General features: G+C 31.8%; 6 protein-coding genes across 6 annotated transcripts in view; 5 read left to right on the forward strand and 1 right to left on the reverse strand.

The window, feature by feature from the left end:
• Positions 1–25803, forward strand: part of LOC128386508 (anaphase-promoting complex subunit 11-like) — a 54838-nt gene that overhangs the window by 10310 nt on the left and 18725 nt on the right. The window lies entirely within an intron of this gene.
• LOC128386498 (26S proteasome regulatory subunit 7) lies at positions 48–2047 on the forward strand. Its single transcript, XM_053345534.1, has 6 exons — positions 48–249; positions 349–386; positions 497–979; positions 1057–1221; positions 1306–1596; positions 1696–2047. The coding sequence occupies exons 1-6, from the start codon at positions 180–182 to the stop codon at positions 1948–1950; spliced, it is 1302 nt and encodes a 433-aa protein (XP_053201509.1). The 5' UTR covers positions 48–179; the 3' UTR covers positions 1951–2047.
• Positions 2139–3720, reverse strand: LOC128386496 (4-hydroxybutyrate coenzyme A transferase-like). Its single transcript, XM_053345532.1, has one exon. It carries the CDS (start codon positions 3648–3650, stop codon positions 2220–2222), a length of 1431 nt encoding a protein of 476 aa, XP_053201507.1. The 5' UTR covers positions 3651–3720; the 3' UTR covers positions 2139–2219.
• Positions 3814–11214, forward strand: LOC128386492 (receptor-type tyrosine-protein phosphatase kappa-like). Its single transcript, XM_053345527.1, has 13 exons — positions 3814–4298; positions 4506–5650; positions 6072–6159; positions 6435–6548; positions 6607–7201; positions 8101–8236; positions 8979–9128; positions 9204–9303; positions 9387–9463; positions 10214–10345; positions 10413–10729; positions 10800–10935; positions 11014–11214. Exons 2-13 carry the CDS (start codon positions 5189–5191, stop codon positions 11080–11082), a joined length of 2376 nt encoding a protein of 791 aa, XP_053201502.1. The 5' UTR covers positions 3814–4298; positions 4506–5188; the 3' UTR covers positions 11083–11214.
• Positions 11512–13364, forward strand: LOC128386500 (box C/D snoRNA protein 1-like). The gene is made up of 2 exons (XM_053345537.1): positions 11512–11821; positions 11893–13364. The coding sequence occupies exons 1-2, from the start codon at positions 11632–11634 to the stop codon at positions 12807–12809; spliced, it is 1107 nt and encodes a 368-aa protein (XP_053201512.1). The 5' UTR covers positions 11512–11631; the 3' UTR covers positions 12810–13364.
• On the forward strand, positions 22687–24472 carry LOC128386506 (mitochondrial 2-oxoglutarate/malate carrier protein-like). Its single transcript, XM_053345541.1, is given in 5 exon segments — positions 22687–22899; positions 23011–23072; positions 23483–23587; positions 23590–24110; positions 24222–24472. Coding segments are annotated over 5 exon segments (948 nt in total). The 5' UTR covers positions 22687–22816; the 3' UTR covers positions 24399–24472.

The raw sequence follows: 25803 nt of genomic DNA on the forward strand, positions 1-25803 counted from the left end.
TAGCCAATAGATTTCGCAATTTCTATGTGGTCCCTTGCGAGTGATGATTTTCAAAAATTTCAAACAAAAGGTTTAATTTTGTTTTGATTAATTAATTGTTGTCTTTTCATTTGATTCTGTCAATTATTTAATTTGTTTAATTAGTGATTTGTTTTGATTCTTTTCTGCAATTAAATAGAATGGATTACCTTGGATCTGATCAACGGCGAGTGAAAAAGGATGAAGATGATAAAGAGAAAGAAATTAAAGGTATTTGTTGATATTCGGTTGTTGTTGATGATCATTTTTAGTTTAATCATTTTTTTAAATTCTCTTTGACATTTATTTTTCTATTTTATCTAAATGTAGTTCTAGATGAAGTGGACATACAGCTTCTTAAAACTTATGTAAGTAATGACTTGTTGGTTTATCTCATATTTGTTTAAATACTTGTGGGTTTAAATTGGTTTTTTTTTGGTTAACCTATTTGTTTGTTGTTCTTATTTGTTTTCTACAGGGAACTGGTCAATATAGCCGAGCCATTAAAAAAGTTGAGGATGATATTCAAACCATTTTAAAGCGAGTTAATGAGCTTACAGGAATTAAAGAATCAGACACTGGACTTGCACCTCCTGCGCTTTGGGATTTAGCTGCAGATAAACAGACTCTTCAAAATGAACAACCTTTACAAGTTGCTCGGTGTACCAAGATCATTAATCCAGATTCTGATCAACCAAAGTATATTATTAATGTCAAACAGTTTGCTAAATTTGTGGTAGATCTTGCTGAGAATGTTGCTGCAGCAGATATTGAAGAAGGTATGAGAGTTGGTGTTGATAGAAACAAATATCAGATTCACCTTCCCTTACCTCCCAAAATCGATCCCACTGTGACAATGATGCAAGTGGAAGAGAAACCTGATGTTACTTATAGTGATGTCGGTGGTTGTAAAGAACAAATTGAGAAACTCAGAGAAGTCGTTGAGACTCCATTGTTACATGTAAGTCTAAATGCATCTTCTAATAATTCAACAATAACTAATTTCTATTTATTTGATTTTTTTTCTTTCATCAACAGCCTGAAAGATTTGTTAAATTAGGTATTGAACCACCTAAAGGTGTTTTGTTATTTGGCCCACCAGGAACCGGTAAAACTTTATGTGCTCGAGCTGTTGCTAATCGTACTGATGCTTGTTTCATTAGAGTAATTGGTTCCGAGTTGGTTCAAAAATACGTGGGAGAGGTAAAGAGTTAAAGTTGATTAGACCATAACGCTTTTTAACTAATCTTTTTGCTATATTAAAAATACTTTTCATCATTTATTTAGGGAGCAAGAATGGTTCGTGAACTTTTTGAAATGGCTCGAAGTAAAAAGGCTTGTCTTATTTTCTTTGATGAAATTGACGCAATTGGAGGAGCTCGTTTCGATGATGGAGCCGGTGGTGATAACGAAGTTCAAAGAACTATGTTAGAACTTATCAATCAACTTGACGGTTTCGATCCTCGTGGTAACATCAAAGTTCTAATGGCCACCAACAGACCAGATATTTTAGATCCCGCTTTAATGAGACCTGGTCGACTAGATCGTAAAGTTGAATTCGGTCTCCCTGATCTTGAAGTGAGTATCGATTTTGCGTTAAGCAAAATCTTTTAAGTTTTAAATCTAACTTTTTTTATCTAAATCTAAATCTTTTCTTTTATTTCATTTTTCTTCCAGGGGCGAACTCACATATTTAAAATTCATGCTCGTTCAATGAGTGTAGAAAGAGATATAAGATTTGAGCTTTTAGCTCGACTTTGTCCCAATAGCACTGGAGCTGAAATTAGAAGTGTATGTACCGAGGCTGGTATGTTCGCGATCCGATCAAGGCGTAAAGTGGCCACTGAGAAAGATTTCCTCGAAGCTATCAACAAAGTCATCAAAAATAATGCTAAATTTAGTGCTACTCCAAGATATATGACTTATAATTAAGTTTATCCCTTAATATTTGTCTATCAAATCCAATTGATAGATATGAAAATTTTTTATTAAAAAATTTTTCTGGATATTTAATTGATAAAACAAACAAGCGTTATTGTCTCTTATTACTCAATTATAACTCATTAATTATTATTATGATTTTAGTCATTTGATTTGTGCTTGAGGAAAAAATCATGGAATTATTTTTGATTTTTAGATTAGTTTTATTTTGATGTTCTAATCAAATCTAAACAACAGGTAGGACTTTAACCTGTTAGACTTTAATCCTTAGATGGCATACACTTAAGTCGTTCAAATGCTGCTTTTTCCAAACTTTCTCTGTGATCAGGATGAGAAATTTTGATCAACTCGTAGGCTCTTTGTCTCAATGTTTTACCAAACAGATACGCGATCCCGTGTTCGGTTACAATATAATGAGCGTGAGCTCTTGTGGTCACAACTCCGGCTCCTTGTTTTAAGAATGGCACAATTTTACTTTCGCCCTTTTTGGTTGTCGATGGCATCGCTAAGATCGGTTTTCCTTTTCCATCATATCCCAAAGCTGCTCCTCTCAAGAAATCAACCTGTCCACCGAATCCAGAGTAAACTCGAGTACCAATTGAGTCTGAACACACTTGACCACAAAGATCAACCTCAATACAAGAATTGATTGCAGTAACCTTGGGATTCTGAGCAATTATTGCTTCCTTGTTCACATAGTCAATGGTTCTCATAGTAACGAATGGGTTGTCATCAACGAAATCAAATAAACGACGAGACCCGATAATGAAACTAACAACGATTCTTCCTTGTTCTACATTTTTCAGCCGATTAGTTATAACTCCTCTTTCAACCAAGTCTACAACACCATCAGAAAACATCTCTGAATGAATACCAAGATCTTTATGATTTCCACAAAGAGCTAAAACTGCATCGGGAATCGCTCCAATTCCCATTTGCATTGTTGCTCCATTTTCAACTAAATTCTCGGCAATATGTTTACCAATCATTTTCTCAATATCGGTCAAAGGTTTAGCTTTATGTTCAGGCAGTTCTTTATCACAGTGAACAACAGCATCGAAATGGGACTCATGGATAACGGCATCACCATTAGTACGAGGCATTCTCGAGTTAACTTGAGCAATAATATACTTAGAATGAATTAAAGCTGCTCTAACACAATCAACCGAGGTTCCTAATGAATGGTTACCATGTTTATCAGCTGGACTAACTTGTACCAAGCTTACATCGGGTTTAATAATACCTTGGAAGAAAAGTTTTGGAATTTCACCCAAAAAGATTGGAGTAAAATCGGCACGACCTTCAGCAATTGGTTTTCTACAATTAGCTCCAGTAAACAGAGAGTTGGATCGGAAAGCTTGAGACAAATCTGGGGCATTGTATTCAGCTTCACCCTCGGTGTGTATATGGTGAACTCTAACATCTTTTAAACCATTTTTCCTTCCATGTTCAGCTAAAGCAGGAATTAAACCACGAGGAGTGGCAGCGGCACCTTGAATGAAAACGGAATCTCCCGATTTAACCACAGAAACCGCTTCATCTGCACTCAACACTTTGGGTCTCCGATTGGGGATCGGGTAACAGGGTTCAGGTGAATAATCATGATAACCTAAGACCTGATTAGATGATGAGGCGAACCGGTTAACAAGTAAACCTCGAGGTAAACAACTTTTCACCAAATTAAGATACATTTTCACGGGTTAATACCAAAGAGAACCACAGTAAACAATTCTGATTGCGAAATATTGACAAGGACTTCAAGTCAAGTGTTTATAAACTGTTATTTCTATTCTACTCCACCAGGTGGCTCTCGCTTCGAATTTGAAATAAATCAAATGATTGAAATTTGATTTGATTTGATTTGCCATCGAAAATAAATTAACTTGTCAAGGTTGCGATTGGAAACTTTGTTTCCGAAATCAACCCTATTAAATTATTGATGAGTGAAAGTTTTTTGTTCTAATCTAATTAACAATGGAAATAAATTCTATTCATTATGGTTTGTTAATCATATCATCAGATGGCGTCAATGGTAATTGATTGTGATTGTTGATTTCAATTGTTTGGAGTCTGTGTTGATCAAACAAATTGTTTGCCTCATCATTTGCTCATTAATATATCATCATGATTCCCAATAACAATGTGTCTTATTGTTATCATTTTAAGATAATTCCAACAATCAACAGTTTTCCTTGCAATTACGGATAACCTTTTGTTAATCGTGTTGAAAAAAAATTAAATTATCGCAATAGAAAAAATTTCAAGTCAACTAATCATTGGAAAAATATTAATTCGCAAATTGTTAAGTGTTAATCAACAGTTTGAAAGTCAACAATTAGGTAAGAATAATGAAGATAATTGTCAAATTAAATGATAGATAAAAGCGATAAGTAAATTGATTCCAATTAGATGATGGGAATGATAATCTTACGAACGAAAAACCCAATAAGTGTCGATTAGTTAATTGTAGAGAGGAAAATAAAGTTCCACAAAAAGTGATTATCATCATCTTATTTTTTCTCTTTCTTTTCTTTCTCTCTACCCAGTTACCAAAATAGATTTTCTCTCACTCTTTCTGTCTCCCTCTCTTCCATTCGCCATGGATCCTGAGTAACTTTTGTTACCATTTCAACTAAACTAGTGAATTGGAGATGAGCCAGAATTTTTTCATCTTCCATGGAGGAAAAAAGGAACAGTCAAAAGAAGAGAGATTTACCTGATGATGAAGAGAAGAAAAAATGAAAATTAAAAGAGAAGAAAGAGAAAAAAGTAAGAATAAAATTCTTTCCATTGGTGTTTTTTTGGAATATCGAGAAGAAAAAGTTTCTCTCTTATTCTCGGATCATTTCACATTCTAAACTTAACTCTCTCATCTTCCATCAATTACTTGCTCTCTCTCTCTCTCTCTCTCTCTCTGAATTTTCATTCATATGTGTTTACATCATTATTTTACAATTAAACAAGAATTTACTGTTACAATTGTTACACATAATCCATAGAGTTTACTGTTGCCATTAGAATCTATTTTAATCTCACTCTTTTATCGTCATCACCATATCATCATCATCATCATCATTAGTATTACGTTTTGTTTGTTTGTCTTCAACTCTGTTTAAAATGATATTTCAATTTGAATGAATTAAGTGTATCAACTAATTATCAGAATGTGACACAATCAAGTTAACAAATTTAAAAGGACTAAGCTAATGGCTACTCTTTTGAGCTTAAAATGTCATCTAAAAGTTATGGATGTATTTTACCAAAGTTTCATTCATCTTCCAAGGTATCACCAAATGTTGTTTCTCCAGCATTAGATCAACAACAATCAACTGACAATCCAACTCATTCAAATCATCATTCTCATCCTCATCCTCATCCTCACACTCATCACCATCACCACCATCATAATCAACCAACACAACCAACACAATCATCATCATCATCTCAATCACAACCACCACCAATACAACAACAACAACAAAATATTCACCATCATCGTCATCCAAGTCATAGACGTAAATCAACAAAAGTTAATTCACTTCGATTGAACATGATTAACATCGGATTAATGCCGATCGATGTGGAAACAGTAAAAAAAGTTTTACCCAAAGGACCAATGGACTTTTCGTCTTTTCAAAAACATCGTCGAATGTTTGAAAAATATCGAGCTTTATTATCCTATGAATTTGGGGTAAGATGATCAATTTTAATCACCATTCATGTAAAACTAATCATCCCTTAGAATAATTTAAACTATTATAATATAATCAAAACCAATTCCAATGTTTACAAATGATCAGCTTAATCTTTCCAACGTTCAAATCCTAATCCCATTTAAATTATTCGGCTTGTTTTTTTTTCACCCAAGAAAATGACTAAATTTATCTTCCATCTCCTTCTAACATCATATTATCATTATTACTATTTCAATTATTATCATATCATCCTCATGTTTACCTAATTCCTTGGAAATCATCATTACAATATGTCAATCAATAATTTCAATTACAATGATCAACTAATGATCTGAGAATCGGCGAAAGGGTTAATGTTCTGAATATGGAATTTTTTTCTCGTAACTTTCTCATCCTATTCATCTCATTATCATGAAGGTTGCCACCAAAGGCGAATCCCATAGCATGAGACATGGACAGAAACCAGAAAATGGAATCAAAAATTGTAATAAGAAACTTTTACCATGTGAGTTTGATTAACTTGATTACCATTAAGATGAATACATCATGTTGAATAGAAGATATTTATTCATAATTATGATAATAAATTGTGATACAACATTCACAGTTATATTAATAATATTATTATGATTATCGACCTGAAGAAAATTGTTTCTTTTTCGTTGAAACAATTCAATCGATTCAACCTTTTGTTTTTGTATATTCTTTATACATTATCATTTGTTGCTAATATCATTTCTTTATCATGTATAAACATTGAATTTGTTTGGTGAAATTCAGATGATTATAATCGAGTTGTTCTAGAATTATTACCCGATGTGCCTCATTCTGATTATATTAATGCTTCTTACATGGATAGTATAATCAAACCAAATGCTTATATCGCTACACAAGGTAATGAGCTTGTGGTGATCATTTCGAGTTACTAAAAGTTTCCAATATTTTTCGAAAGGTCCAAAAGAGGAAACAATCGGTGATTTCTGGCGAATGGTTTGGGAGCAAAATTCATATATAATTGTGATGTTAACCAAAGTATTTGATTTTATACGAGTAATGTGCTGTCAATATTGGCCCATTGAGACGAACAAGCCGGAAATGTATGGCCCCATGGAGGTCACTCTTCTGACGGAAGAACCTCTAGCCGATTTTACCATAAGAACTTTAAGAATCCGTCGACCTGCTACTGACCATTATCTGTCCAGTAAACGTGTAACACCAGCAACATCATCGGCTAATTTGGTTCACAATTTATCCAATATTAATATTAGTTTAAAAAGTGAAACAAATAAAAAGATGAAAAAATTATCGGGAATAGATGAAGAGGAAGATGATATCGAAGAGATTCTTGACCCTGAGGGTAAAGGTACAAATGATTATCTGGACAATGAATTAGAGGAGAGAGTAGTCTATCAATTTCATTACTATAATTGGCCCACTCACAGTTGCCCTTTTACCAATTCACTTCTTCAATATCGTCGACGAATACGAATCTACATGAATGAAGTTTCCAAAGAAAATACTGTCGGTCCAACGATAGTTCATTGCAGGTAAATTTCTCATTCAGTTAACTAATCAACGCTCATGTTATCAAAAAAAAAGTGGAACAATCAAACTTATAGAAAATAATATGATCAGGTGATTGGATTTTGCTTCGTCCGATCTCAAGTGCTGAACGAAGGGAAGATAAAAAGTTCGAGAAAAAAATGATTACCATGAAACTTTTGAACTTGTCCTATGATGAAAGATGAGTTTTCTTAAGGATTAGATATGAAATGTTACATGGTAGAGTGGATTCACCTTGAGAGGATATTTCTAGTTGGCTTTTAGCCCTGGAATCCACTTGGTTAAGAGATGATGATGATGATGATGAAAATGAGGTTGCAAAAGAAAAAGTCATCAAGAAATAAAAGTTAACAAAAATGCAAACTTTTTCCTTTTCAGCTTAGGGCAGCGATTTTGATTCTTTCAATCATTTACAATTTAATTAGCTTAATGACGAGATGATTAGAATACAGTGATCACTTGTAATCACTTTAAATTCTTAGACGATTAATAGCAATTAATTTATCTGATTGGGATAACAATTATGATACATTTTCTAATCACTTGTAAATGATTTTAGGGTTTGTCGCGTTAATTGTAACTTTAAGAGATTAAATGACAATTTAGCTGTCAATTAATTCACTTTTAGCAATCGTCTTCATCATCTTCATCAACTTTTCTACCTTTTCCAATTCCATCATCATCATTAAGATACATTAGGAATCAGAAAGTTCAGTATTCAACACTTGGAATATGTATTGAATGTTGATAAGTTAAATGTGACATTTTCAGTTGATGGTAATTGAAAGAAAACAGCAACAATTTGAATAAATTGCAACTTAATTACTTTTTAATGGTATTGCGAAATTAAACTTCTCTCATGTAAATTGTTTTCTATTCACAGTGATGGCTGCGGTCGAACTGGAGCTTACCTTTGTATCGACTCGAATCTCGAATTTTGTGATGAAGATAATACATTTGATGTGTTCGGTTACACAAAGAAAATGAGACAATCACGAAAGGGAATGGTCGAGGCAATGGTTAGTCCAATTAATCGTAACTTTAAAATGAACAAACTACTTACTTTAGTTTTTCTATTATTGTTGATCGACTGAAAAATTGTCTAAAATTAAAACTCAACTCAACTCAACTTCAATTGATCCACTTTCAAAGATCAGAGGTTCGATTTGCAATGAAACAATTTATCCTTATTGTTACAATGATAGAAATGCTTTATGATGATAATGATAATTTGCTTGAGTTCTGTGTTGATGTTTATTGAGGCAAATGCTGCAAAAAATAACATTAAACATACTCAGCAGGTTACTGGTTAAACCATATAATAGATTATCATCATTTTCATCCATTAAGATGATTTCTTTGGATGATAAGGATGAAGAGTAATCAATAGTGAGTAAAATGATGAACAAGATGATGATGATAAAAAGAGGAAAATGTATAGAACTTTTTTTTCAGGTCAACTTGTATTGTAAAAATGAATTACATGTAATTTTCTGTCATCATATTATCATCATCATCATCTTCATCTTCATCTCCATCCTCATCCTTTTTTAATTTAACTTTGATTAACTTTCATCCTTACGATTTATTGTAAGACGAGTAAGATTATGATTATATCAACTTTGGATCACTGGATGGGCTCAATTTCTGGCATAATTAATCAGTGAATTTCACCGTTATTATTTAGTGATAATGATCGATTGGGGTTTAGTTGACAATTTATTCTGACAATTAATCTAATTCTGTTTTCACAATTAACAGGATCAATATAAATTCATCTACAGTTTCTTGGAAGAGGCTTATCTAAGTGGTAAAACTTGGTTTCCTGTTTCCGAATTGGCTCAACAAATGAAATATAAATCAATTAAAGATACAATAACTAATTTTAATGAATACCAACGAGAATACCAGGTAATTGTGGTTATTAATTAATCAATTGATTGATGGTAAATTGTGATTAATATGATGGTTTGTCTTGTGTTTCAGAAAATCGTCAAAATGTCACCAGAATTTACAATAGGAGATTGTGCTGGAGGCTATCGAATTGAGAATCGAGCTAAGAATCGAGATGTTGCCATAATCCCTCGTAAGTTGATTAATTAATTGTTTCAAGATTGATTATCAGTCAATATTAATTGTCCATTTCTCTTTTTAATCCTTAATTGCTAGCGGACAATCATCGGCCTTATCTGACAACATTCCAAAGCAATGACAGCACCGATTATTTAAATGCAGTATTTGTCGATGTGAGTGACATTTGATTGGCAATTAATTAATTGCTTATCGAAAATATTATTGAACATTAATTATCGATATGTTGGTCAATCTCTCAATGGGTTTGTGATTGTGATTGATAATGAATAACAAAAAAAAATGATATTATTGATTTTGATCAGGATAAAAGTGGTTAATGATTAGCTCAGTGAACCAGAATTAAGTTATAACGGAAATTTATTAACAATTTAATATCAGTATGATGATTAGGATTATGATCATCTTTTGTTAACCATTTTATATTTACACAATGAATAAAATGATTATTATTTTTCATCATCAATAATATCATTCTCATTCTCATCATGTTTGTTATTGATACAGATAATCACCAATTATGATAACCAAATTTAGCTAATTTTTTATTGCTCAATTCACTTTTTTTTTGTTCATCATTTTCTCAACAATCAACAATTGCTCACGATATTATTTGTATTTACATTGATCGTTGCGTGTTATTATCGTGGTGTTATTACTGAATCATGTTGTCAGTGGAAACAAATTGTTCCAATCAATTAGGTTAAATTGGTTCCTTGAGAAGTTACGATTTTCATTGGAGAGAAAGGAAAAATTGTTAAATCAATCATAATTTTCTTATACCTTTAATTTAATCATCATCATCATCAACTCATTAGGATGATGACAATTTATCATGAGAGGTTATTGATTGATTATGTTTAATTGTTGTTGTTGTTGTTGTTGTTTTTTCATCTCGTTAATAGGGATATACTCGATCACGAGAGTATATTGTTACAGAGTGGCCCTTGTCTCATACGATACCTGATTGTTGGTCTCTAATTTATGATCATGACTGTAATTCAGTGATAGTTTTATCACATCCTGATGATACTCATGTACGTTTAATCAGTTCTGGACTAGTGACAATTAACTAATTGTCTGTCTCCCTCTTTCTCTTAACAGACATATCCAACTTTCTGGCCTAATGAGAAGGAGAAAAGACGGAAATTTGGTCCAGTTTTTACTGTTGATTTAGTTTCTTTTAATCATTATCCTAACATTAAATCGTGGATCTTCAGGATTAACAAGAAAGTTGTTTCTTTAACTGAATTAATGTCCGGTGTTAAAGGAATACCGAAAACAACTCAATTCTTTCAGATAACTTGTTGGCCTCAAGGTCACAAAGTTCCGTCCTCAACCAATGCCTTAGTCGAAATGATGAATATGGTTGAAAGATGGAGACAAAGGACAACCTATGGACCCGTTTGCGTTATTTCAACGTAAATATTTTCCATTGATTGTTATCGCCCATTCGAATAGTTTTCTAACTCTTTTACTCTTTCAACACAGAAATGGACGAAGTCGTGTTGGTGTTTATTGCGCTGCAAATGTCGCTATCGAACAGGTTGTTCAACATGGTGAAGTCGATGTCTTCCAGGCCGTGAAAACGGTCCGTCGTAATCGTCCAAAGTTGGTTGAGAACGAGGTAATTATTACATTAGACATTAGATTAATTGATCTATTTCCAATTCTCTAAATTTATCTTTTTATCGTTTTTCTTTAGACGGAATACAAATATTGCTACGATCTGATTCTTCATTATGTTTTAAATTATCTCAATCAAAGTGAATAACAATCGAGGAGAAGAAAATTTGTTAATGAAAAAAGTTTAAAACGAAATAAAAAATTGATAATATCATCAAAAATCTTCTACTCATGTATCAATTTGATCATAAATAATAAACATTAATCGTTTTTCATTCAATCATAATTCTGACAATTTATTTTCTCACAAAATCTCAGGATCAATTAATCCTTTTGGAAATAAAACTTTTTCAAAACATTCGACATCGATTAGTCCAAAGTTACAATGTCAAAACATATAACAATATAATCGTAATTATCTGATATCTTTGTCTTTTTTGTAATTGTAATTGTAATTACAATTGTTGAATTTTGATTGTTTCAATCGTCGATTAATTAAAAACTAAATCAACAGAAATTCATTCCAACAAGTAGCTCCATCTGTTGATAGAAATGGAGTTTAAATCTCAGCTGATTTTCAATTGAATGATTCAATTTGAATCTGAAGCACATGTTGATTAATTTTGATTTTGTTTATTTCTAATTGTTCATCAAATTATCTACCTGAATTTGTGGTGAATCAGTGAATTTAATTTCCATGGAAAGTTCAATCAAATTGTGTTGTATTTGTAAAGAAAAACAATTTAAATACAAGTGCCCAGGATGTTTGATGATCACTTGTTCAGTTGAATGTATCAACATTCATAAAGTTGAATTTGATTGTGATGGTAAACAAAGTATTCAGTTTAAAAAGATTGATGATTTTGATGATAAACAATTTTTCAAAGGTAAGATTCTTGGTTATCATGTTTGTTTTTGTATTGTTTTCTAATGATTATTTATCGTTTTCTCTTTTCAGACTTTGAATTTCTCGAAGAAGGTTCAAGACTTTTAGATTGTTCCATTCGAGGTCGTAAGAAGATAATTAAAAACTCTGATCATATTCCAGCCTGGGCTAGGAAATTAGTTTTTGCTGCTCGAAAAAGAGGAACCAGACTTATCCTACTACCTGGTAGTTTCGAGAAAAGAATCAAAAATCAAACAAATTACATTTACAATAAAGAGTTAATCAGATGGGATGTTGGCCTTGTTTTCACACATATTACCGAAAAGGGAACTGTCATTGAGAAACCTTCATCTTTGGTTTTAAATCGAGTTGATGAAAATAAAACCCTCGGCGAAATATTGACTGATGTTATCAATCCAAAAGATATTCTGGAAAGACATGATATTTGGAAACTGTTGACATGTTACAGATTATCCGATGAATCGAAATTTTTAATTTTACTTTTTACTGGTAAAAAGTTTCATCAAATCGATGGAAAAGAAAGCTTAAATAAAGCTCTTCAAAGGAGGACAATAATTGAATATCCAACTTTCATAATAACTTTCAATGAATTTAAGGATAGATTTCCGATCGTTGCGGTTGATGAGACTAGTGATATCGCCAACACTTTGGCTGAGAAGAACTTTTTTGGTAACAACTTTCTCAAAAGGAAAATGTATTTTAATGAAAAGAGAAAACAACCGGAAGAGTTGAATCCACACATTGAGCCTAAAGTAGCCAAAAAAGACCAGGACCAAGACCAAGACCCCAAACAAGACCAAGAACCACCAGAAGGTAACCCGATTCCCATAGACTGCAACAATCAAGTCTGTGTTGATCCAATTTTGCCTCAAAGCGTATCAGATGTGTCATCTTTATCTGCTAGCGATGATGAGGATTACCAAAAGTTCTTAAACATTGGGTTTGCTCGGCAGTCAACTGGCATCTAAAATTTAAATCATTTTTCCTTTTCATCTTATTGAATTCACTGTAAAAAAAAAGTATATATACCAAATCAAATCACAAATCTCATCTTGTATAATATGATAGATAATCTAATTTTCTTACTTTGTTAACATGGCGACATCCCTCAAAAGTCCTTTGGTAGATTCTTCCAATTCAGTCCTCCTTTTGATCAATTTCTCTTCTTTTTCTGCTCTCTTGACCTTTTCAGTTTCGCTTTTATGTTCAACATAAGCTTTTTCCTCTTGTTTACTGTTGATCTTCACCTGTAGCTCTTGATTCTCAGTCTCAATCAATTTAATTTCTTCCAATTTGGCTTCTTGTTCCGCTTTTATCTTTTCTTTATAATCTACATCACCAAAGTATTTCTTCAAATGATCAAAGGTTTTTGACGAAAATGATTCATTAATGTCAATTATTTTCTTTTTAAGAACAGCCAATCTCATTGAACGTTCAACAATATAACCTTCCAATTTATTGATCTCTTGGGACAAATAGTCACATTGGATGTTGAGAATAAACAAAACTACCTTGTCTCTTGACTCCTGGTTCTCGAAAAGACTGTTATTTGAAGATTCAGAAGTCATGATGAAATTTATTTAAACACTTAATTCGCAATTAAAAATTGTTGGCAGTTTAATCGAAAAAGGGAAAAGAAATTAAATTTTTGGCTTCTTTTCATTTCAAAGAATTTTTGCGAAAACGGTTTACAGCGCCATCTATTGGATGGAAAAGAAAAGCTTAATCATTTTTTCGTTTACGATTAGAAAAGTTATTAATTTCGTTCAATCGGAATATCTTTGTAGATTGATTTGTTTTTCTTTTGTCAGAATTTTTATCATGATGACTTTTGTTCGAAGCTTGTGTACTTTAGAATTGATTCAATTACTGGTGTTGTTAATTTTGGAAAAGTTGATGTTCTAAATTGCTTTTGGTTCCATTAACTTTTCTAAACCTACGCTTAGTTTTTATCAATTAGGTTGATGATTTTTGATTAGAATTTTTGAATTAATAACGATAATAGAGAACAGGTGGTTGAGAATTAATTGGATTAGTAAATATACCGGAAGAATGAGTCTGTTTCTTTTTTTGGATCAACTTTATTCATGAGAAAATATTAATGACAATTTTAAATTCTATCGATGGTTAATTATAAGGGGCCATTTTTTGGATTCTCATATCGGGCCATTGGTCGATATTCAAGAGAATCAGTATAAATAGAGATTAATCCTTTTCTAAATTCAGTCCAAAAATATGAATCAACGATCGGGAATACAAATCGTTGTGCACACCAAATGATTCCACTAATCATGATCCATTCAACTTTCCATTCCGGTTCCGGAATACCCGGTGGAACCTTTGAAAAGGTTGATATCCAAACACCGATAACATGACCAATAGAAAGGATAATATGAACTGTAAGAAGGCCAATGGACAGTTCGAACAGTTCAATGACAGATTCGGTTGGTTCGAAAGGTTCACGACGAGATTGATAAAGAAGCAGAGAAAGTATCATGATCGGCAAGAAAAGGACACAAATGGTGTACATGAAGGTGAATGTTTCTTTGAACGGGAAATCATAAGAGAGAAATAGATCGCAATTAACTTGAGAGGAAGTTAATGAGGTGAAAATTAACGATAGAACAATTGAACTTGTCCAAATAGAGCCCAATAGGATGGTCATTTTAGCCTCGGTTAAATTATAAACTGACCCTTGGTATTGAGCCACTGAGGTTAATCCCAATAAGGTGAGAAGAAAAGTTTTGGCAAATTGTTCAACAATTAGAGTGAAGGTGAAAAATGAACAAAGAGTTGATGAGAATGACCAACCATTGGACATTGAGGAAATGAAAAAGGGTAAATTGAGAACACCTAGAAGGTCACAAAGAGCTAAACTTAGAATAGTTCGTGAGGTCAATCGAGATCGACTCTTAGGTGAGATACAGCAAAAGATTACATAGATGACCAAGAAATTGGACACAAATCCGATGACACATATGAAAGCGTAGATCACTTGACAAGCCTCAATCAAACCGAAAGCCATGATTTCCAAGTCAACCGAACAACAATTAATAAATTGAGGGAAAATAATCTGGAAGATATTGAAAGTTTCAAGACGAAATTTAGTTAATCACAAAGTGTTTATGTGTCGGATTGTTGATTGAAAGTCATTTGGTTTAATTTTAGATCTAAAAAGCAAACTAAATTGTTGAGCCCACTCAAAACGCCACAATATGGATTAACTTAATCATCATGTAAGTTAGTTAACTTTAATTAGAAGGCACAATCACAAGCGATTAATAATTTACGATCAAAATATTCCCAATGAAGTTTAATTGTGAAAATTTAGTGACACTTTACAGATGAAAAGTTTCTTGCAAAGGTTAATAGTTAAATTGAATTGGTTCAAGTTTGTTATTCTTAATTGTTCTGTTAAATGTTGATAATTTAAACGAAACTAAATTATCATCTTCTTTCTCACTCTAATTCATCTTCTTCATCTTTCTTTTTCTTTCTTTTATCTTCATCATCATCATCATTTTGATGCTTCTTCTTCTTTAACATAATTTATTTTGAGAAAAGTTTCCAAACTTTTGGATACAATTAGTAAATCGCACAATTAACCAAGTAAATCGTCAAGTTATCGATACAATTTTGGTACCAATGGGTTATTTAAATTGTGAGAAAGTTAATTGAGTTAATTTTTTGTATCATAGAAACAAAGATTAACCATAAAAGGACATTAATGTTAACATATTGTTGTTGTTGGCAATTGAATTGATTTTTTTGTTTCTCTTGTTAATTCAACATTTACAAACTCATTGATGATGATGGAGGATTTCAAGGTGGGTTTGGTTGTATAGAGACAACTAAATTGTTGTTTAATTTTTTTTCGGGTGGGTGTTTAATATTAGTACTTGTTGATTAATAATAAATGATAAGAGTTCACAAGACTAATCTATTAATAAATATCAGGTATTGTGATCCTGGTTAACGGGCGTTTAGCCAATCTTTTTGTTTAATTGTTGTTGGTAAAATCCTTGGTAAATATTGATTGTCTTCAATTGTTTTAGTCTATTGTGTGTGTCAGTCGCCAGAAATGTTAATCCTGATTAGATGGTAAACATGTTAATTGTGTTGATCATTTTCGATGATCATCAAAAACACGTGTTTCAGGATATTAACAAAAATTCTTAGGAATTGAATTACATGAGAATGGAGAGAATTGTGAATTATTTCAATTCAATTAAAGTGAACAATCAACGATTCAAGTTAATCGATTGATAAACTTTTCGTTCAACTTTAATCGTAGTTAATTGAATATGAAGATTTGTACTTGAGTCTTAAGGTTGGAAAAAAAACTGGAAAAGATACTCTGAGTTAATCTTTATTCACAATCTGAACTTCAGATTAACTGATTAGTCTTTGATTGTCTATCGATTAATTGAAGTGATTAAGACAAAATCAATTCCACATAATCAGTTTTCGATTCACACGCCATCTGGTGGGAGAAATTTTTCTATTTTTTGTTTTTCCTCAAACCGATAAAAATCAAGGTGAATTAATTAATTATATTATCGTGAATCAATTTAATTAATAAATAAAACTGTGAAAATATTAATAATAAACAAGTGAGGCATCAAAATGAACACTAATAATCAAGGTAAGAATAATAAAAATAAAGAAAATAATGAAATTCTACTCTAAGGCCAACGCCCAGTGTTATATATATTAACTTGGTACACGTTATTTTGTTATTAATATTAATATTAATGTTATATATAATTTCTTTAAACCCATGTACATTTAGATCAATTATCCAAAGATAATATCTCAAGAAGTCTGAGTTGGTTAGATTTCATTCATGAAAAGAATCAACTAATAGAAACGAAGATTTCAAGCGTGGACAAAAACACGTGGATTCAACACCTCAAATCCCTCCAATTTATCACCTGTAACACCAAAGGACTTACTTCCATGGGTTACAAGTTAACGGAAAATCGAGCAAAGAAAATTAAAAATACAACTAATTGGATGTTGAAAGAATTAGTAAATATGCCAGAAGTTGACCCATCGTCAGTAACCATGGCGAAGCAAATTATTTCTGAAATTAACATTAGATTTAACAATCTTATTGATGAAATAATTCAACCGGACACTGATCAAGTTGAGGTTGCTAATATTAATATTAATATTAATAATATTAATAATAACAACATTAATGAGGCCACCATGTTGGAAAACACTGCCAATAATAATGAATTTGAAATTTTGGATCAAAATCTCCCCGGAACATCAAAAAACATTCAACCAAGTAAATCAACAATCGATGATCAAATTTGTGAGGAAGGTGAAGATTCCGATGATGAAATTAATGCAACAAGAATCCAGTTTGATAGAAAGAAAGTTAATGAAAACTATCAGAATCTGAAAAACAAATATAAAGATTCAGAATTTACTCCATCGAAAAAAGCCAAAAAAGTTGTTTTCGATAGAGAACTAAGCTCTATTCCAAAAACATGGAAAAAATGGGAAACAATTGAGATGGATCCAGTATTTATCATGAAAAGTGAAATTGAACCAAAGGAACTGATTAAAAAGATGAATTCAGCTTGTGTATTAGGTGAACTAGAAGACTTACCGCTGGTTCTCATTCCACTCAATAAAACAGTCAAAGCAAGAGCTCCGGATGTTTTATCAGCTAGACAAGCTATAAAAGCGATCAAAAATTGGAACAACAATATTAATATTAATTGGCCTGATACTTTCGATCCAAGAATCAAAATTCACAACGTTAAATTCAGTGGTAACGTTGAATCGAAAGAAGAATGGACCAATATTATTAATGATATTCTTAGTAAAGCTAATCTACAAAGAAAATATTCATTCCAATATGTTACGAATTTTCCGAATCGTGATGGTAAAAGCTTTGACGTGATAATTTCAGTATCACCTGAAACTCGAGAAGAATTGGAACAAATTAAAGGAAGACTATTCTATCGCTTTAATTTGATGAACGTGACAGATCATTTTAATATACTAAAATGTTGGAAATGTCAGACCTTGGGTCATTTTGGATCTCATTGTAAAGCTCAAACAGTCTGTCGTTTTTGTACAGGCAATCATCGACCTATCGCTTGTCCAATCAAAGATCAACCAGACAAATATGTTTGTCCAATTTGTATGCAAAAGGGTCACGATTCCAACGCTTGGGAATGTCCGATGTTTCAAGCTCGATTGAGACAAGAGATTCAAAAAACAAATTTCAATTATTCTTGGATAATGAGAATATAAATTTTTATTATAACATGAATACTAATATTATTATTATTAATAATAATATTAATGAAAATGATTACAACGTAGTCAATTTAAATTTTTCAATCAACAAATTTGTTGTCAAGTTACAAAACTACAACATAATTTTTCTAAATTTCAATTAATTTTCAAATCTCTTTTAAACAAATTTTTTCCTTTTTCTTTCTTCTTAAGAATACAATATTATTTAGCTTTCCAAAGCTCAGAAAGGACACTTATGTGGAAATCCACCAAGGTATCGCATCGAAAGATTATAATTGGGTCGTGAATAAGTCAACCGATGAGGAATGATATTAACTGGACTTTTCACCGGGAAATCATCCAAAAATTCACCCACAGTAGCACATTGATTGATACTTTGGTGATACATTTTAACCACATCAATAAGTTCAGTCTTATACCCATAGATTTGGTTCAACTGCTCCTTTAACTGCTGTGGAGTAAAACTCTTCTTAGTCATAATTGACGGAGTTTTATCAGCACCAAGACAATAGAGTGGAACCTCATCTCCGGTGAGTGAACCATACAAAGGTTGATCAATACGATTATTAATACTAATAATATTATATACTTTTCCTCTTGCAACTCGTTGGGTGAATTCATCAACAGTATTATTAACACCATAAGCTGTATACAAATCCAAAGGAATTTCCTTACGCTTTGGAGTCTGACCATGGAAACAACGAACTTCATGGGCCAAATAATCATGAATTCCAAAGATTCTCTTACAAGTGGTACACTCAACCTTGAGTAAAGCATAAGCTTCTCTTTCCATGTTACCCATAAAAGTAAAATAAGGATCATTGAAATCAACATGACAACTTGGAATTGGACACTTTGTCTGAGGCTTTTTGTATGGTTCAGGAGGTTTTGCGAAAGCGGGATTTCCGGCTCGAGTTGAAATACAAACATTACAATACATCCTCATACAAAATCTTTGCTTAAAACCACCATTATGAACTCTCGGATCAACAGCTATTTTCTCACAAATCCCACACACAAAATATTTTGTATCAACATTCCCAACAATCTGATTCAACTTTATGTTCATCGTTGAATATTAGATTCACTAAATATAACCAATAATTAATTCACAATGAAAATTTAATAATAATAATAATAATATTAATAATAATAACAAATCAACTCGATTGTAACAATTAAAGCGGAAAAATAAACAAATTAAGCGACAACAAACATTTATAAATAAACAATTAGCTTTCATTTTTTAGCGCCAAAAACTATAATAACTCCATCTAGTAGACAAAATTAAAGATCAAAGTCAGACGAACTTAAATTCAACATGTTAACGGTTATACATTGGAATCTGAATAAAAACTATTCCAAAACAAAAATTGTCTGTTCAATGATAACAACAAATACAATAGTCTCGATCAATGAACCTTGTGGACAGTGGATAAGTGAAAAATTTCCGAACATAAACTGTTACAAAAATTGTGAAAAAATCAAAGACATCAACGTCGTTATCTACTTGAACGGGAGATCATGTTTATTAATACCAACAACTTTAAGACCCAAGGAAATTTCTCATCAAGTTAACGAATTAACAAGTGCTTCTTTCATCTGGAAGAATAAAAAATACTACATTAACTCATTCTACTCGAGTGTAGGAGACAAAGAATGGCCGAATGTTTGTGATTACCTTGATGATTTGGATGCTCCATTTATATTTTGTTCAGATACAAATTCAGCTCACGAGATATGGTCAACTAAACAATCAAGAATATGTAAAAAGAATTATAATTTAATTACAAAGTGTTTCCAACATCATAAATCCTGTTTTCCAATAGACTCAATCACATTCACAAGAGGAGAATTTAAGTCGTCATTAGATTGTATTTTAATTCCAAAAGAATTTAATATTAATAATAATATTATTATTAATAGTACAGATCACAATATTTTACAATCAAATATAGAACTAAATGGTGGCGAAATAAACCAACAATCTAAAATTCGAATATTAAAGAAAATGAACTGGGAAATCAACAAATTTAAAGTCGAAAAAGATCTTATTCCAATTGATCTTCTGAATCAAGCATCAGAATCAATCAAATCCTTTCCTGACCACAATGGTAAATGGAAAATCATTAACTCACAACAATCATCGAGTGGCATTCGTAATCTGAATAAACAAATTAAAAGATGTAGAAATGAACAGTTACGAAAAATCCTGTTGGATAAACTCAAAAAGAAACAAAGAAAATTTTCAATCAACAAAATATTTCGAACATTCAAATCCAAAGGAAAAATTCTCTGGAATAAGATTAACACATGGATCATCAATAAGAAACCTAATGTGGTGCTTAATCAAACGAATTGTCCAAAAAAATTCGTTCCATCAATTGAAAATAAATTACAAGAATACACAAACAAAAAACCTTCAACGACCGAATCATATCCAACCACAACTGAAAACAACGATCAACTAATTGATGAGGAATGGCAATTAATCATTGACAAAACTAGAAAAGCAAGTTCTCTAAATGCCGATTCATTCACCTCTAAATCATGGCTGAAGTTCATTCAACACAATCAAACAAAAATAAAAATATTATTATCATCAATTATCCATCATCAATACATCCCAAAATCAATAAGAATACTTGGTGGTGGATTCGTTCCAAAAGCGAACACAGAAAACGTTAGAGTAATCAAAACCCCATGTTTTGTGCTCAAAATGGTTGATATTATCATCGCTAATAGATTACAAGAAATTGCAAGGAAGTTGATTATGCCCAACACTCAATATGCATTCATCTCTGGTAGCTCTCGAGAGAAATTTGCATTAGATATTCATGAAATGTGCATGGAAAAAATGAATAATAATAATATTATTAAAGCTGATGTTGAAGCAGCGTTTGACAGGGTAAATTTAAAAGAACTAATCAACCGAATTTCAAAATTCGATAATAATTTAGCAAAATTAATCGAACAATTTTGCAAGAAAAGATTCGTTAAAATCAAATGGAACAAAGTAAACTGGTACAAAGAAGAAGATTTTGGAACTCCTCAAGGAGCATCATCATCACCTGTTATTTTTGCTCTAGCACTCGACTCTTTCATAAGAGAAGCTTCGACAAAAGGAATAACAGTCAAAGCATACGCCGATGATATCATCATTTTCGGATCATCAGCTCATAAACCAGAAATTCTAATCAAGGTGTGTGACAATATCCTAAGAAAAACAGGACTCAATTTATCAATGAACAAAACAGAAATCGTGTGCACAAAATCTAAGTTGAAAACATTTACAATCACTGGTATCAAAATATATAATAATTTTTCATTATTTAAAATGACAAGAGATTTATCAGAACAATTTAAATTGTTATTCAAATGCGACAAAACATTATTAACCTCCCTGCCATTCGAAGTCAAAAGAATGATAATTAATAATATTATTATTCCTAAAACTAAAGTTCTCGGATATACAATATTCTTTCAAGACGAATTTGAAGAAAATTTAAAGAAAATGTTCAACATCTTTAACAAATGTTTGAGTTTACTGGAAAAATCAAACTTCCATAGTTCTTACGTTAACTACATCTACAATATTTCACACCCGATTGAAAATTTGTGGTTAGATATAATAAAATGGAATTACTGGTCTAAATCAGAAAAGATCAACAAAAATTGCTTAATCAAGCTACCATATCGACTTCCACCAGGACAAATTGATAAGAAACTCTTCAAATACAAGTTCATAGGCCCAGTTCAGCATGAAATTAACTATTTCAGGGAGCGGGAAACCATCGGGATAAGTGTAACAAAATTCGGACAAGAGAATGAAATTTATACATTTAAATTCACAGATACTGGAGGATGGTGTCAATTTCTTTTTGCGATCATTGCTCAAATTATCCTGATACAGCGAAAGAAAATAACAACGATAATAATTCATAACAAACTAATTATTAATAATATTAATAATATTAGTTCTAGTGCTTCAGATGCCCTATTCCTGATAAATTCAACCATATCCGAGGAAAACCATTGGAAATATAGCGAGATAAGGAAAACAACAACAGTCAAAGAAGGAGAAAGAATTAATTTAAATTGGATTCCCCTCTCGTGTTGGAAAAGAATCAGCAAGCAAAAAGTTCGTGAAGAACTGATGAAACTGTTATTAAAGTGGTCCAATCCATTCGCTATCATAGACCCTGAGATGAAAATTCTCAATAAATATAAATACAATTACTATAATATTATTAATATTATGAAAATTGGTCATTACCATTTCAAGATGCCATGCTGTCAAAACACGAACATTTTTCATATATTCAAAGAATGTCGTTATATTCTTGATTATTGCTTGGAAACAATTAACAAACCAAATCAAGATCCAACGAAAAATATTGAAACCTTTATCCAAATTGTTAATTTAATTAAGAAATTCTGTATGAATGTACATTTTTCAAATCAAATATTGTGGTAAAAATCACAATTACATGTGGTGAGTGTACCACTAGAGTAGCTAAGCTATTCAACACTGTAAAGGTGATGTTTACATTAAAACAACCGATTGAGTCGATCAACTGTTTTTGCTTTTGATACTTCGAGTGTTTGTTTTTTCATTTCAATTGCCTCCTTCTTCCTCTGTGTGTTTTCCTCCTTTTACAAATTTAATTGTTCTTCTTGTTTACTGTTAATTATGGCAACTCAAGATAATCAAAAGCCATCGGCAACACCAACCATTCCAAAGACAATGAAATTTGTGATTGGAGGAACCGCAGGGTAATAAACAAAACCTTATCATACTTTTTATTGCTATTTACATGTTAATTTTGTGATTAATTGTAACAATTTTATTGCTTTATTTTCCTTATTCCTTATTACTAATTATAGAATGGCTGCTACAATGTTTGTTCAACCATTTGATCTGGTCAAGAATAGGATGCAATTAACTGGTAAATCATTTAAATGTTAACATTTGACATTGAGTCTTTTCTTTGCGCTTGGATTAACTTAATGATCAGCTGACTTTATCTTAATTGACATTTACATTTATTTGTCAAGTACACTTGACCTTATACTCTTGAAAATGGTGGAAATAAAGTTTTCCTGGTTATAGAAGAAGCTTAAACACTAATTCAAATGGATTTGATAGATCAATCAAAAGGGGAGATTTTGATGGAAACTTTATTTCCACTTTATATCTTATCCATATGCTTACACATTTATTTATTTTCCTTTTTATCTATTGACTAAAATCCAACACTTGTGATGTGGTGACAAGTATTAATTGTTTTCTCTCTCTTTCTCTCTCTCATATTGGAAAACATTGTTTACCCCTCAACAACAAAATAATCAACTCAAGGAGAAGGAGGTAAAGCCCGAGAACACAAGACAAGTTTCCATGTATTTAGATCTGTTATCAAGAGCGAGGGAATCACCGCTCTTTATACCGGATTATCTGCTGGACTTTTCGTCAGGCATGTTACACCACCGTTCGTTTAGGAGTTTATTCATCTTTATTTGAGAAATTTTCCTCATCTGAAAAGCGACCTGGTTTCTTAGCCAAAGCAGCGATCGGTATGACCGCCGGAGCGGTTGGAGCTTTCTTTGGTACTCCAGCTGAGGTTTCATTGATTAGAATGACTTCTGATGGTAGATTACCAATTGCCGAAAGGAGAAATTATCGAAATGTTTTCGATGCTCTTTTACGAATATCAAAGGAAGAAGGTGTTTTAACTCTATGGAGAGGATGTGTACCCACAATTGGTCGAGCTATGGTTGTAAATGCAGCTCAATTAGCCTCATATTCTCAAGCGAAACAAATTTTAATGTCAACTAAATATTTTAATGATAACATTTTCTGTCATTTTGTTGCCTCCATGATCTCAGGATTAATTACGACAGCAGCAAGTATGCCGGTCGATATTGCTAAAACTCGTATACAAAATATGAAAATGATTGATGGTAAACCAGAGTATAAAGGAGCAATTGTGAGTGAACAATTTATTTCCTCCTTCAAATTCATTATTATGTCTATTGTTTTTTCCTCAATTTGTATATCACTCATTCTAATTCTATCATGTTTTTCCCTCTCTATTCAGGATGTACTTCTCAAAGTTGCTCGAAATGAAGGCTTTTTCGCTCTATGGAAAGGATTTACACCTTATTATCTTAGACTTGGTCCTCATACCGTTTTAACATTCATCTTTCTTGAGCAAATGAATCAAGCATATGCAACTCACATTCTCGGAATTAAGGGTAAACAAAGTGGACTTTAAATGTTATCAAAATTATTTTATTCTTTAGATTTTAACTGTCATTTAAATCATTAAAGTTGTTAACAGCATTGAAATTGATTGAAAGTTGTTTATTTGAGATAAATGTTTGTGTTGATGACAATTTAATGAGAGTCCAGTGGTTGAAAAAGGTCAATTAAGGTGACATATGAAGGTTAGAAAGATGTAATTAAAAATGCATTTCACTCCAACTTTCAATGTGATTCAAAGAGTCGGAAAAATAATATGAACAATCAATTTCGGTGACACTTTCAGGTAGTTTTTTCAACGCAGCGAATACACTTTCCGGGTCGATGGGTTTAAATTTCTCAATGTGATACCTGAGAGAGTCAAATAGAGTTTCCAGTGGATTGAATTCAGGAGTTTCGCCTGGTAGAATAGCTATTTTGTGTTGTAATTGTCTAGATTGAAGTAAATCAGCATCTTCTTGAAGTACATGGTAATAACATTTTCCATCCATGATAATGTTTGCACCCCTGATTCCATCAGCTTCCAGTTTTTCAGTGAATTTCTTGAAGAAATGAGAAAATTTCATCGGAGCTTGAGGTTTATCTGGTGAATTGTTTGGTGTCTCTTTATGATTGTAAGATGAATCCTGAATTTCATGGAAAAACACTTTATCAGGACGAAGAGCAACACTAATTGTGAACGTTTTACTTTTAACTGCCCATTGGGGTGAAGCTTTTTTACCCTGATAAACTCTGGTGTTTATCGTAACCTTTGTGGTTCCAATGAAAAATAAATTAACACGATTAGAATATTTAAGAAAATCATCGGCAAACACCTTTCGTAATAAAAGTAAAGCCTCTTGGTTAACCTTAAAGGGACAATTAACTGGTACTCGTTCAACTGAGAAATGAAGTGAATTAAAGCAACAAGTTATCTTATCTTGGCCAATTGAGATTCCATATTGTTTTCCCAATCGATGACTGATATCGTCCAAAGTAATTAGACAATCCTCGTCAACCCAATCACGAACAATGGAAACAATGTCAGGATTTAATTTACCAACCGGTGCCCTTGACTCGATCAAAGGTTCTTTACGATTTTTAAAAAATCTCTGGAAAACATTTGAATTGAAAAAACGAGTTGTTGACATGATTAAGAAAATGGAAAAACACAAAACGATTAACAAAACGGAGCAAAAACGATTTAGAAATAGTCATAAAGCAAAGAGAGAAACACTAATGATGACAATCTAGAAGCAATCGGTTTTTAAATGATTAACAAAACACTAATTGTCCACTAATTGGTCAAAAAATTAAACCGTTAACAATTTGTTGATAAGAAAAAAAAAATTCAACTTTTAAATTAAAAACCATTTAACTTGATGTTCATTGGAAGGGATAAGTGTGATAAATAATTTCGCGCATTTTTTTCAAACAAT

The sequence above is a fragment of the Panonychus citri genome, unplaced genomic scaffold, assembly GCF_014898815.1.
Source record: "Panonychus citri isolate SS breed McGregor unplaced genomic scaffold, ASM1489881v1 Contig00072, whole genome shotgun sequence".
In the NCBI taxonomy this organism is placed as follows: Eukaryota; Metazoa; Arthropoda; class Arachnida; order Trombidiformes; family Tetranychidae; genus Panonychus; species Panonychus citri.